This window comes from Gekko japonicus, unplaced genomic scaffold (assembly GCF_001447785.1).
Source record: "Gekko japonicus isolate JY-2015 unplaced genomic scaffold, Gekko_japonicus_V1.1 scaffold404, whole genome shotgun sequence".
Lineage (NCBI taxonomy): Eukaryota > Metazoa > Chordata > Lepidosauria > Squamata > Gekkonidae > Gekko > Gekko japonicus.
The window spans coordinates 170,975-186,289 of NW_015174854.1; the positions used below are offsets into that span (position 1 = coordinate 170,975).

General features: G+C 45.2%; 1 protein-coding gene across 2 annotated transcripts in view; it reads left to right on the forward strand.

Annotated features, from left to right (window-relative positions):
- NVL (nuclear VCP-like) overlaps nt 1–15,315 on the forward strand; it is a 100,109-nt gene that overhangs the window by 66,247 nt on the left and 18,547 nt on the right. For both annotated transcript variants that reach the window (XM_015424595.1, XM_015424596.1), the window contains 2 exons: nt 5,708–5,784; nt 10,660–10,748. In XM_015424595.1, coding sequence (XP_015280081.1) covers nt 5,708–5,784; nt 10,660–10,748 — 166 coding nt within the window. The remainder of the gene's footprint in view (nt 1–5,707; nt 5,785–10,659; nt 10,749–15,315) is intronic.

Sequence of the window (15,315 nt, forward strand, 5' to 3'; positions counted from 1 at the left end):
AGGAAGGAAGGAAGGGAAAGAAAGAAAGAAAGAAAGAAAGAAAGAAAGAAAGAAAGAAAGAAAGAAAGAAAGAAAGAAAAGGAGGGAAAGAAAAGGAAATGAGGGAAAGATGGCAAAGAGATGGAGTGAGGGAGGCTCTCCCACCCCCCATCAAGCCCCCACCACCCACCCCCAACCTGATCCCTTACTTACCGCTCCTGCGCGGGCCCAGGGGAACTGGCTGTGGGGCTCTCTGGGTCTGCCACAGGCCCCAGCACTCCTGCGTGGGCCCGAGGGACCCGGCTGCGGGGATCTACAGCCTTCTCCTGGCCCCCGTGCTCTGGCGCGGGGAGCTGGGGGCAGGGCTTGCTGCGCCACCATTTGCGCTGGCTCCTGGGCTGCCAGAGCAGCGCTCCGGCGCGCTCCGATCCCAAAAGACCCCTGGTTATAGTATAGATATTGATGAGTGGGCTAAAATATGGAAACAAATGAGATTCCTGAAATCAACATCCCTCAAAGAAAATATATATAAGATGTTTCACAGGTGGTACTGGACTCCAGATAGGATTGCTAAATGTACAAAAATGATGTCTAAAAACTGTTGGAAGTGTAAAAATAACAGGATCGTTTTTTCATATGTGGTGGAAATGTGAAAAAGTACAAAAATTTTGGAGAATGATGAAAAAAATTATATTAGAAATCTTAAATGTTGATCTCAGTTTACTACCAGAAATATATCTATTAAACATTATTCCAGATTGTTATGAGCTAAAAGATAGATAGATATCTGTTAACTTATATCCTAACTTCATAAAGAATATTACTTGCTCGATACTGGAAAAACGAAAAGTTGCCTTCTAGACAAGAAATAGCTTGGAATGTTAATACAGGGAAAAGATGAAACTTTATTTCAAAAAAGATGGTCAAAAGTGTACAAATGGTGGGGAAATAATACGATTTAAAAAGACTCCAAAAAGATAAAGAGAGTTTTCAGCAAACGGTTGTAAATTATGGGGAAATGTATAAATAAATTATTTTTAAAAGCAGGGGTTCCCCTGCTCCCACTGGGGAGCTATAGCAAACTCAGCTGCCGTGTTAGGAGAGTCAAGTAATGAATAAATATAAACTGCAAGAACTTTTTGTAAATTAACGTGTACTGTGCATTGTAGATTGCGTACTATTATAACAGTGCATTGTGTACTATTATAACATCCTAGTCAGGTACATATATTCAGTACATTCAGTATAGCAGTAACATTCATTGCAGCCTTGAGAATGACAGGAGCACTCAATCCATGAATTTTAGCTGCACAATGTGTCTTTTGTAGGACCAGCAATAAGCATCAACACAACTATAAATGAGAGCTTTCCCGCAGGCTTGTAATTCTGGAAACTCCTGTTGGGGCTTGACTTTTAAAATACTGATGCTAAATTGACTGGTAGTTGTTAAATTGAATGAATAAACGTTATTGCTATACTGAATATACCTGACAAGGATGTTATGATAGTACACAATGTACTTTATAGAAAAATAGTTATAAACAGTACACATTAATTTACAAAAGGTTCTTGCAGTGTATTTTTATTCGTTACTTGACCCACTGGGGAGCTGGCAATCCTAATAGAGGAAGAAAAAAGATCTTCAGCCTTAAGATTTACAAGAGATAGCTTCTGTTCAAAAAGCTGGAGCCAGGGAACCTTATAAAATCCCCTGAGGATTAGGTTTACTAAATTATCTTCTGGGGCCTCAAAAAATAGATGAAACCAAAAATTAAAGGCACGTATCCAAGCACAGGCTTCTGTAGAGCTAAGGCCAAATTCAAAACGAAGGACCGACAATGAAATTCACCAGGGAGCCCTCCAATTGCCTGGAGGAACAAGGACTGTACTGTATAGAATTGTCTACAACAGAAATCCATATGGGAATACCATACAAAAGTTGTGAGATCACCATTAAGTTAAAAACGCTAATATGTGCCCCAGAGAGCCTTATGCTCGACGGACCAGCATTTGCTGGTTGTCCTCAGTCCAAAAGTCATCTGCTTTCCAGTTCAGCTACCTTTATTGTCATATAAAGTTATCTGCTTAGCCTCAGTCAGGGCCAGGGCTTTCTCTGCCCTAGCCCCGGCCTGGTGGAACATGCTCCCGTCTGAGCTCAGGTCCCTGTGGAACTTATTACAGTTCCACAGGGCCTGCAAAATGGAGCTGTTCTGCCAGGCCTTTGGGTGAGGTGGCAGGCATCCAATTATTCGGCCTCCCTTTCTGAAGCTTTCCATTTCTGAACAGCCCAGACTAAGGGTTCCGGCCTAGCTGCTGTAGTCATTTGAATTTATTGCATCTTTCTGTTTATAGTTTTTATAAATTAGTGTGCCTTTTGTTTTAATAGTTTTAACTGTTTAATTACTATGATTTTTAAATGACTTTGTAAAACTGCCGTTATGATCCGTTCTGAGCCCGCTTGCGGAGAGGGTAGGGCTGCCAAATGCAGCCGGGGGGGCGGGGAATCTCCCGTTTCGGAGCCCCGATTCCCAGCGCGCCGGAATCGGGGCTCGGGGGAAACCCCACCCCCGCGTGCGCGTCACCCGGAAGTGACGTCACACGCTGGGGGCGGGGCCACGCGATTTGAGGGGGAACTCTTTGTTTTCCCCTCAAATCGCGTGGCCCCGCCCCCAGCGTGCGACGTCACTTCCGGGTGACGCGCACGCTGCGCGCGCACACACACCCGGGATCGTCCGGGAGCCCCCCGCTCCCGGACGATCCAGATTTGGCAACCCTAGGAGAGGGCAGAATATAAGTCGAGATAGACAGGCAGACAGATAATAGCAACTGGAATATAATGTGTCCCGTTAGAAAAAAGAAACACAAAATTCCCTTCATAGTAGCCATAGATTACTGAGTGACCAATTGTTTATGACATCTCCAGGACAAGGTAGAATTAAATAAAATACCCAGATACTTAAAAGAGGAAGCCTGTGAGGTCTTCCACCAATTTACTATCCATGTCTCTCCTATGGTTGAAGAGCGGAATGGAAACTTAATAATTTTAGTTTTAGTAAAATTAATATGTATATGTTTATTTAATAATATCCCACGCTCCCTGCCTAGGTAGATAATTCCTCATGCCAACTATAAGTATGGAACCTTTTTGAAGCCCAAAGAAGATTGACCCAGGTTCAGGAAAGTAAGAGTGAGTCGTCTGTGTAAAGTAAAAGAGGGCACTGAAACATCCAGTCATTTAGGTGAACGCAAAAAAGGATCACTTAGAAAAGCCTGGCAAATCAGACGAATACAAACTAAATAAAGATGGTGCTGAAAGGCACGTCTGCTGACCCCCTGGACAAAGGGGAATGAATTAGTTAAGTGACGTCACTATTACACTGCACCTGGGCAGTAGAATCCATATACAGATTTTTAATTAACCACAACAATCTCCTGTCAATTGTGGTTTGCTTCAGTTTAGCCCATATATAATTTCTAGATATGGAATTGAATGCGTAGGAAAGATCTATGAAGGCTGCATATAAAAAGCTGTTCCTCGAAATGGCATACTTACTAATCAAGTGGGATAACATATGACAGTGATCAAATGTACTGTGTCCCTTACGTAATCCCACCTGTTCTGGGCCAATGATTTTGGAATCAGCCATCCAAGACTTAAATCTGCTCAGCAAAAATGCTGCATAGATCTTACCTATAAATGACAACAAACTAATAGGTTGAAAGTTCTTAGGACTATCCATATCTCTAGCTTTATGGACACCATTCAGGAGGAATCACACCAGTAGAGTTCACTCTAGTAAAAAGATTATCCAAAAGAGGCACCCACCAGTCCATGATATTAATAATAAATTCAGCTGGAATACCAACAGGGCCTGTTGCCTTCTGAGTATGGAGTCCTTTAATAAGGTTCGCTATATCTTAACACAGGACTGACATTCTGGAAGATGAAGAGACACTGTGGCATCTAGACTGTCATCACACTTCAACTTAGAATACAGTGATGAAAAATGCAATACCCAAGTCTGAGCAGTGATAAACATGAGAGAGACTACTCTAGTTTTTAAAGAAGAGGAAACAATCAACCAGAATCAAGAAGTCTTTTTGCATTTTATAGTTTCTTGACTTAACATGGATTTACCATGTTCTTTTAGACTGGACAGTGCCTTTCTTAACCTGGAGAATGCATTCTATCTGGGCTTTTAGTCAGTGTGATTTTAATTAGTTTCCAAGCATCTTCTAAGGGGTTGACTCTCTTGTGTTTCCCTTTCAGCTTCCTTTTAACTATTCCCCTCAATTTTGTAAAGTTGCTTCTTTTGAAATCAAATGTTACGATTTTGGATTTTACATGCTTCTGTTGAAGTAAAAGGTGTAACTCTGCTTAGGATGGCATTGTGAGTTTTGTTTTCAAAATCTGTTATCAGGATACAAACTGTATTATAATATCTGGCCTTTACTTCTAAAACAACGCTGTAGCCTTGATTATAGCAGATATTTGTGAATATTTCTGGAATGCTTTGCTGGGAGAAAAGTAAAGGATTTGATCAGAACTTTTTTTAGTTCAAGTGTGACAAGTCAGTGGGGGAAAAAAAAGACAAGAGCACATCTTTCTTCCTATCCACAGAGAATAGTAGCATGGGGGAGGACACTTGTTAGTGGTAGAAATGTACAGGGATGCAAGCATTAACCCCCCTCTCTTTTCATCTCCAGTCCTAATCAGATTCTGTGTGCACCTGAAATGGCTAATTAAACAGTGCTGGATCCAGAAGCTCTGTCTTGTCTGATCTGGCCATCAGCAATTTAAGAACTGCGTGTACTAAAAAGTTTTGGGAGTAGATATATGAATATTCCGTTTTGATTCCAGAGCACTGTAGGCAAGCCCTAGACGAATAATAGCATTTGGTACTCCTTATATCTAGCAAGAGGGAGGGGGGCTACAGAAAAACAACCAGTAGAATCACAAATAAATCTGTAGTCAAAAGACACTAAGTACATGCAATAATAATGATATAGGAACCAAAGTCAATTTTACCAAACTCATATATATATTATTGTAAAATCATAAATGTTGTAAAGAGCAATTATCAAAAACTACACAGTTCCAGGTAGTCAGTGCTTCGGACCGGTTCTTTCTTCAGATAAATCAAGTAAGCCTTAATTGACGTACAGTAAACATACATGTACAAATGAGGTCCCGATCAAAATATCCCATTTAGGCTCAGCAGCTTTATGTTTGGTTTATGTTTACTGTACGTCAATGAAGACTTACCTGATTTACATGATGAAGGAACAGGTCTGAAATGCTGACTATCTGGAACTGTGTCGTTTCCACTTAGAACGGATCCTATTTTTTACAAGCCACAATATACAGATGTTTGGACTTCAATTCAAGGACTTATGAAATTTATATAAGCAATGCTTTTCTTTTGTGTTTGTTTTCTTAATGAAGGAAGTCTGCTGCTTTAGAGGTATGCTATGACTTACTGTGGGTTTGAGTTTGTTACCACCCACTTTTTGATAATTGCTCTTTACTACATTTATGATTCTACAATATATATGAGTTTGGTAAAATTGACCTTGGTTCCTATATAATTCCTATATAACTATTATTGCATGTTTTGACTATAGATTTGTTCGTGATTCTACTGCTCCTTATATTTAAACAGCAAGCCCTAGATGCATAAGGGTATTTGGTGCTCCATATATTTAAACACCTTCTTGTCTTCTGTAGGATGGAACACGCCCCCCATTTGATGTTGATGTGGACCTTGAAGAAATAGCTCATGATCCTCGCTGTAACTATTACACGTGAGTCTTTCCTTTTAACGTCTTCCCATAGCAGTTATTCATTTTTATTCATCTTCATTAGCAGGGACTAACAGTGTATGAAAAAAATCAGTATTTTGTATATAGGACCCAAAAAATATTGGTATTCCTAATATTCCCAAGGTCCCCTTGCCGTGGTGGTGGTGGGATTGGGGGGGGGGGGGGGGGAATCCAATTTTTGTTTTTATCCATTATACCCCATGGGGGAGCTCTACTGGTCTATGGGTGGCTGTTTTTCAAAGTCCAGAACTGGATAGTTGAACAGTGGCAAGTTATCCTTCAGGAAGACTACTGTCCAGGGTAGCAGGTGTGAGTGATGTGGGCTGACAGTGTCACCCACATGGGATAAAACTCACTCACTCTGCATGTTCATCAGTGGGCACGAGAGGGGCCTCTGGGCCACAGCAGAGAGATCCAGCCAGACTGCCTCCTTTATGACCCAGTATCTCAGTGTATTGGTGATCTGCAGCTTGTAGTGTTCTGCAAGGCACTCTCTAACAATTGCAGCCACCGTACCCTGTCTCACACGCCTCTCACTCCCAAAAGGGCTGAGTGCCCACCCAACAAGTTCCATCTCCAAGGTGACCATGGCAGTTGTTGCGGGGAGGGGGACACTGCCTAGTAGGGCAGATGGGGGATGAACAGCAATGGAGCTGCTTTTGCCCCCCTCTTCCTCTGCTCGTGCCAACATGCCCCTCTTGGTCTGCATGCACTCAACTCACCAGGAGAGGTCATCTCTCCAGCAAATGAGATGGTCAGCCCATTTGGCGATCCTGCTCTTGATGCATGGGTCACACATGGTCACCAACATGTAGACCTTCTGCTGTGTGAGAAGCTGAAGGTGAGTCTCGCATCCATCTTGCAACCTTTTTACCAGTGCGCACACTACTGGAAGCAAGTCTGCATGTCCTGCAGCTGGCTCCAGAAAGGCAGCCAAGCCCTCATGAGCCGTTTGAATCCTAAGGATGACCAGAGCCAGACTTGCCATGTCAGATGAGAGCAACTTTGTGTGGTTCTTAAAGGGCTTAAGAGCCTCTGCAGTCTGAGAGATAATCAGTTCCTCATCGTGGTTGAGCCAGAGTTCTTCCCGAACTACCCCAGTCTGAGAGATCAATGCAATTAGGGCTCTCTTTTGCTCCACCAAATGCTCGAGCATGGCATAGGTGGAGTTCCAGTGAGTGTTCACGTCTCTGATCAGACGGTGCTCCAGTGCCTGCTTCTCACAAAGAAGATGGGTGTCCTTCACACTGCGAGACAAATGACCTGTGAGATGCTGGCATTTCTGGAGGAGATGGTGGAAATCATGAGTCTCAGCATCCAGATTGGGATTCTCTGCAGAACCCAGCCCCAAGGCATCCATGACCACAAGGTGGAGAAGGTGGGCTGTGAAGTAAATACACCTGATGCCCAATCCCTGTGCCGCTGCCCTCATGTTTGTGCCATCAGTCACGCTCAAGCCCACGGAGAAGCCCCTTCCTATCCACCCTACTATTTCTCAGTGGTGGCAGTGATGTTGTCCACCGTGTGTGCCTCATCAAGAACTTCAGCATGGAGCAGAACCTGGTGATAGCCAATCTGGCAGCCCTCACCCTGCCTAAAACTGGTTTCCCCACCCAAAATGTCATCGGGTTGTCACCAGTGCGCAGTCAGCAAGAAGTATGCATGATGTGCCTGAGGGCAAGTCCAGATGTTGAACATGAAGTGCTCAGTTCTCTGGTGGGCCCAGGACAACTGTGCTTCATGTAGTCCATGGCACCCCTGTACAACTTATCAATGCTGATTTTTAAACATTTATCATTTCTCCTTCACCTTTCTGTCTCTTGAGAGTCCTCAAGATGGCTCACAAGCCACACACATGCAAAACCAGCAACAAAATTCAAGTTTATTTGTGTAAAAACAGATAATCAATACAGTTAATTTAAAACTGGTAATGGCGGGGACAGCAGGACCACAGTACAAACATAGCAAACATTACAAGTCAGCTAAGGGTCAAGGGTGTTGTTGGGTTATCAGCCTATTGAAAAGCTACCGAACTCTTAAAGCTGAGCCTTTTGAGGGAGGGAGTCCATAAGTTTGGGAATCATCAATGACACACACACACACACACACGTTTTTGTGGCCATCTGCCATCTGGCCATCACTTCTGCTGGCAGGGGAGCCATAAGGGCTCTGTATGCACACACATACACCAGCAGTTCCATGGATGAGATGGTTAAACAGTGTTATCAATGCAACGAACATGAAATTGAGCAAACTCCGGAGGATGGCAGAAGACAGGAGGGCCTGGCGTGATGTGTTCCATGGAGTCACGAAGAGTCGGACTCGACTGTGAAACTGAACAACAACAAAAACATTCCACCCTTGGAAGTGATGATTTTGAAACCAGAGAAAAATCATTTGGGATGGAGGAAATCTATTATTATTATTATTATTTATTATATTTGTACCCCGCCCATCCCGCGAGTGGGCTCAGGGCGGCTAACACTGCGGTACAATGTACCTAAATGACATACAAAACTTAAAACTCTATAAAAATATCATAAACAATGCATTAAAACATACATTAGCAATTTCTACTAAAGTGCATACAGTAGAACATATTAGATGGCGCGCTTCCAGATCTCATACTACTTTATTACACCACTCATCATCCCTCGTGCCGGAGAGCCTAGCGATATCCAGGACCAGATCTCAGATCCCAGCCGTCACTAGGACCATTGGTGGTAACAGTGGTGGCGGCTCCTATTGGAAAGCCTGGTGGAAGAGCTCCGTCTTGCAGGCCCTGCGGAACTGCAAAAGGTCCCGCAGGGCCCTGATCTCCTCCGGGAGCTCATTCCACCAGTGGGGAGCTGCCACCGAAAAGGCTCTGGTCCTAGTGCTGGTGAGCCTTGCCTCCTTGGGGCCCGGGATGGTCAACCGGTGTTGGGCCCCAGACCGTAGTGCTCTCTGGGGTATATATGGGGAAAGGCGGTCCCTCAGGTAGGTCGGACCCTGGCCATGTTATAAAACCAATTGTTATAAAACCAATGCAGTTTTATAAGCACATGACCAGTGAGCAAGTATAACCTATGGGTTTGATCCATAGTCCATGGAAAGGTTTGATGGATTAGATCTTTCCCTACCTCCTTCTTCCCCAAGTTTCCTGCTGTTTGCTCAATCCTTGGTGGGGGAAGGGTTGGTTAGGAAACCATTGTGAACAAAATGCTTGACACTATGAGGTGCTGCAGCAACATATAAGAAATAAGTTAAAATTGCTTCCTTCTCCCTCAAGGGGAAGAAGGAGAAGGTGCTGATTTTTCCCTGATTCCTCATCCTCTTTGCATCATCCTGTACTGTTGTACATTTTGTTTGTGAGGTTCTCCTGACCCCCCCCCCCCAAACAGGATTTCTAGCACAAACAGCAGGCTGCTTGGAGAAGGGGCAGATCTGCTTCTTGTAAAAACAAAGTTTAGTTCTAACATAATAACTGGATCATAATCAGCAGCTTGAAAGATGTAGCCTGCAATAATTACAACCACAGCAGTTTCTAAATATAATATAGTTACTTTTGTAGACTTACCAGGCTTCATCACACCCCTTTTCCTTATCTCTTATCCTTTTCAGGGCCCCTCAGTGGGAATCATCAGTGTGGGGCCACAGTATATATTTGGAGCCAGAATTAAGTCACTGGATTCAGGCCTCCATTGTGTTCCTCTCCTTCCTCCCTCAGACTTTTGACATCCTGTATTATAGTGCCATTAAATGTGAGGGACCCGAGCGCAACAGAATTGTCTTACAGAATCCAAAATATGATGGCTTCTTATGCCAGAAGTACAAAGGTGTAGAGTATGAATGTTACAAAGGCGATAAGGGGACAGCCTCAGCAGAGGATACAACCTAAGATGTTAAGAGTACCCAAGTTAAGATTTCGGTTTAAAAGAAAAATTGGTTGGATATAATTTTACTGGAAGCCCACACCACAGAAAGTGGTTGTCCAGGACCGGACTTACCTGCCGTGGCACCGAGAGTCCAGGAGTGGGGAGAGGACGATGTGCCACCACCACAGGGACCTGCAGGGATGGGTTTGCCCGCCGTCTCTGGCTCCAGGTCAGGACAGAACAGTGGGGGGGGGATGGCGCATGGCTGCCTGGGGACCCGTAGGGTTGCTGCAGCAGGGAGCCACGGCAGCAGGAGCTGGGTCTCCTGGGAGGCAGCACAGCCTCAAAGGCATACATTCTCAGCTCGGGCCGAGCCCACCTGCACCGACATGAGCCCTGCTGGCAAGACGGGGCGGAGGAGAGCGAGGGCTGGCAAGAGATGCTGACCCCACTCCAGACAGGGATGGAAGGTTTAAACACAGGGTTTAAAGGGGCTAGTATCCCAACCCACTGAGAGGAGAGCCTGGGATGATAGGCAGTCAGTGGGACCACTGGGGAGTGGGGAAGGAGGGGAGGAAGGGACATAAGGAGGCCAGAATGCTGGGGTTGGTGAGGAGGAGAGCAGGGGAGAACGACAAGCATTGACAGAGAGAGAGACTTACGACTCCAGGAAGTGCCTATAGCTGGCTGGCCAAAGCCTTCCACCTGTGCGCTGAGACCCCAGCGGCCCCTTTGAGGCTTCCTGAGTCATGGCGGAAGGAGGGGGCACGCAGGGACATTCTGACAACAGTTTTAGAGAGAGGGGGGGAAATGGGTTTTACTTACTGCCAGTCACAACAATAAAAATTTATCTAAGAATAATAGGAATATCACACAAAATATATAGAAGGTAAATTAAAAATAAGAAAATAAATTATTTTATATGGCATACTGGAACTGTCTTAATAAGGAATGTCACCTTGAAGTGACTCATGACCTTTTCATTTTTCCATATTTACAGGGGAGCAGACCTTTCAGCCCTAGTGCGGGAAGCTTCTGTTTGTGCCCTGAGGCAGGAAATGATGAGGCTGAACACCATGAGCAGGACAGGTAAGTAAAGAATTTTCTTAAATACTGTTTTAATGTTGGCTAAACAAGATCTGAAGGGGTTAATTATAAAATATCCAGACATTATAGAAGTGGAAAATTGGACATTCAAAGGAGCAGTCCCTTTTTCTTGTGCAAACAGAAGGTTTTGGCCATATAATGATATGGAACTTTAAAAGATGTTGTATAGATAACTAGTCTGATACCCGTGCTTTCATACGGTATTTAAGTTCTGTAAATCCAGTTATAATACTGATGATGTGAAGTTTGAAATGGAACATTTGTTGTAGGAATTCTAATGGAGAAGACTGTAGTGCAAGCAGACAGCTTTTACCTCAGAACTTTGAGCTACACAGTTCACCAATCGGGGGGGGGGGGACAGGACACAAGGAAGCAGCAGCCTGTGAGGCACATGGAAAACAGTTGGGGGGACACATTTTCCCCCTTTTTATCCCCTCAGGGGTCGTGTTTCTCCGAAAACTGTTCATAATGGGGGTTGACGTCATGGTAGGAATGCACTCCCCTTATTTTGGGTTTCTTGGTGCAGGGGGTTGGCCTTGGCATTGAATTGGGGGGGGGTTGCAGGGCATACCTTCTTTTTCTTTCAAAAATGCTTCTCATTAATGTTACATTTAAGAAGTGGGATATAACTACATATTCAAAATAACATCTGAGCAATCAGATGTTAAGAAAGTTCATATGAACCAATGTGCTAGAACCCACATTGTGAGAAGTTAAATAACCTAATACAGGAAACCAGATTTCTACAAATTTGGGGTATATTTACATAGTGGGTGGGAGTGTGGCTAAAGCCATTTGGGAGGATGGACCAGCAGCATCACTAAGGTGATCTTTCTGGGGCGGCCTCCCTGATCAATTAAAATACCCTGGCCCTGCTCCTATACCTGACAAACACCCGCCTCTCTGGTGTAAAAAGGGGGGAGTTGTGTTTAAAGGCATTGGGTAGGCTGGGTCAGCAGCACTAAGGCAATTCTGCTGAACAAGCCTCCCCAACGGCTTTAAGAACTCCACTCCCTTTCCAACCCTTGACAGGTGGTTATTTGTCAGGTGGAGGGGTAGCATGTCTGAGGGCATTGGGGGAGGCTGGGCCAGCAAGATTGCTAAGGTGATGCTGCTTGGGAAGCCTCTCTGATGGCTTTTAGTGCTCTGCCCCTGCTCCTGCACCTGACAGACAACCACCTGTCAGGTGGAGGAGGGGTGGGTGTGAGTGTGTCTAAAGCCATTAGAGAGGCTGGCCCAGCAGCATTGCTAAGGTGTTTTTGTTCAGGCAGCCTCCCTGATGGATTAAAGTACCCTGGCCCTGCTTCTACACCTGACAGACACCTGCCTGTCTGGTGTTGGGGGGCACTGTGTTTAAAGGCATTGGGTAGGCTGGGCCAGTAGCAGCGCTAAGCCAATCCTGCTGAGCAAGCCTCCCCAACAAGCATCCCACCCCCTCTCCTACCCCTGACAGGCAGCTCCCTGACCAGTGTAGGAGAGAGAGGGTATTGCAAGCCATTGTGGAGGCTGGGCCAGCAGGATCGCTAAGGTATTACTGCTGGAGCGGGCTCCCTGATGGCTTTAAGCACCCTGCACCCGCTGCTGCACCTGACAGACAGCCACCTGTCAGATGTAGGAGGTGGGGGAAGCATGTTTAAAGCCGTCGGGGAGGCTGGGCCAGCAGCATTGCTGCACCTCACAGGTGGTTGGCCATTCCTGGTTTCCTCAGCTATCAGCTCTCTTCAGTCTCCTGTAACTATTTTTTTTGTTTTTTTACCTCAGAACACTCAGCTCTGCGGCTGACCAATCAGAGAGTGGGGAGTGCAGTGAGGCAGCAGCCTGGCAGCCACATAGGAAGTAAAGCAAATTTTACCCCTTTAGGGGTTGAATTTCTGAAAATCCATTCTTAGTGAGCATCTATGTCATGGTAGGAGTGCTCTCCCCGAATGTCTTGTTTCTAAGTCCTGGGATTTGGCCTGGGCATTGATTTTATGGTGAGAGGACTTTCTTTTATATATATGGATGGTAATATTGAACTTTGAATCTGGGATAACTGCCACTCATTTATTTGTGTTGGGATGCCTAATTGGCCACTGAATTTTGTTATAAAATAAACTAATCGATATTGGTGGGGTGCAGTGTGTTGGATCCAACTGGCTTTTCAACTGGTGAAAAAGGGAGGAAGGTTTTTCTTTGGACCACCAAAAGGGATATGCTTGGAATAACAGGACCTCCATAGACAAAAGCTATGTGGTACAGGGGCTATAATAAGGAGGGAAAATACCTATGGTTGACCAAAACTTTGGCTGGACCCAACACAATATGAAGATACTTCTTCTTTAGTAAAGGTTTGAGTCCAGAATCAAGGATCTTCGTCGTGGTCTCTGTGCATCACACCCATGTGATCTAGTGCGCCTGCGCTGATCTGATCGGTGATGTACAAAGCTCTAAATGGAATTTTCGCGCCTCTGCCTGAGACATGCGAGGGAACCCCAACTGCGCATGTCCAGAGGGGCGGGGCGCAGACAGCCCACCAGTTCTTTTCTGACCACCGTGCTGTTAACAGCTCCTGTCTGCTGGTTGGTGAGATTTACCTCAGCTTGCCTTTTTTCCGGCTCTTTGGGATTTTTTTTCCAATTTTGAGGGCTTTGACACCGAGTTCCCCTGTACTGTTTCACATAGTACAGAAAAGGCAGATTTGCCACATTTCCACTATTAGCCAATCACATCTTTTGAAGAACATAACAAGAACATAAGAAGAGTTCCTTAAGGACTCTTGGGCCTGTGCCATTAGGACTTGAGACATTGGTTTTTAATTTCCCCAGTAGATCTAGAACTTCAACTCTGGTCACCTCAATTTGGCTCAGTTCTTCAGACTCCCTTTCTGAAAATAGGGGCTGTGGCATGGGTACATGCCCCATACTTTCCACAGTGAACACAGAAGCAAAAAAGTCATTGAGCTTCTCTGCCATCTCCCCATCTTCCTTTAGCAATCCCTTGATTCCTTGGTCATCCAAAGGCCCCACTGCTTCTCTGACTGTTTTCCTGCTCTGAATATATTTTTAAAAATATTTATTGTTTGTCTTGATGCTTTTAGCAACCTGCTCCTCAAAATCTCTTTTTGCATGCCTAATTATTTACTTGCATTTTTTTTTTGCCAGAGTTTGTGGCCCCTCCTGTTCAATTAATTGGGGACAGACCTTCCACTTTTTAAAAGAAGCCTCTTTATTTTTCATAGCTTCCTTGACTCACATTGTTAACCACGCAGGCCTTCTTTTAGACTTGGCAGTGCCTTTCCTAAGCTGTGGAATGCATTTTATTTGGGCTTAAATTAGTGTGGTTCTAAATAGCTTCCAAGTATCCTCTAGGGATTCGACTCTCTTCTATTTCCCCTTCAGCTTCCTTTTTACTATTCCCTTCATTTTGTAAACTTTCCTCTTTGAAATCAAATGTTACAGTTTTGGGATTTTAGGGTAACTCCATTGATCTGAATGCTGCACTTAATAGCATTGTGGTCACTGTTCCCAATTCATATAACAACCTCTACATCTCTTACCAAGTCTTGAGACCCAGTCAGAACCAAGTCCAAGATCACTACCCTTCTGGTTCACTCTGGAACCAACTGTGTAGGAATCGCATTTCTACAGCAAAACTCGTGCACGTGTTTACCCAGTCAACATGAGGGTAGTTGAAGTCTCCCAGTATAATAATTTAGTCACCTCCCTTACTTCCTTCTCCATCTGAAGATCAGCCTCAAGGGTCTGATCAGGTGGGCAATAGTACACCCCCACTTTTAAGTAACCCTTAGGGCCCAGTATATCCACTCATATCACTTCTGTTGGGGAGTTAATTCCCCTGATGTTCTCCCTCTGATGCTGGAGGACATCCGATTGTGGGTGATTCCCACCCTCTTTCCAGGGAGGCAGGACTTCCAAGAACTTCCTGTTCCTGTGGTGGGAGTCACCCCCATCCCCAGTTCTTTTCCTGCCTCAAGAGGGAGAGCAGCGTTTTTAGGCTTTGCCAAACCTTTGCTTTCATCTTTCCTTTGTCCTTTTTCTTGCACTGACCTTTTTTCTTCCCCTTTCTTTTTCCCTTCAGGGTTTCTCTTCCTGGATTCTCCACTTCAAAAAAAAAAAAAAAGAAGAAGGGGGAGGAAGGAGGACTTCCCCCCCCCCATCCTGCCCCCCAAAAAAAAAAAAAAAAAAAAGGGGGAGGAAGGAGGACTTCCCCCCCCCATCCTGCCCCCCCTTCCTCCCAGGCTCCTGGCCGCTCCGCTGCATAGCTCTGCCTTTGAATCCCTTCCGCTGCGCTAACTCTGCCTGTTAATCCTTTCTGCCGAGCCTCTGCATACTCTGCTAGATCCGGAGGCCGCTCCGCTGCGCTCGCTCTGCCTATTGCCGCAAGCGCCGCCAGCGCGCGGCTCACGGGGGCCATTTTACCTCTCCTCGAGCACAATGGACCGGGACGCGGACGACGGTTTCCTGACCTTCCCGAGCAGCCGAACTCGGGCGGGGAAGGAATGGATTGCAGCGCAACGCACAGCGGTAAAGAGCCCTCCAAAACGGCGCGA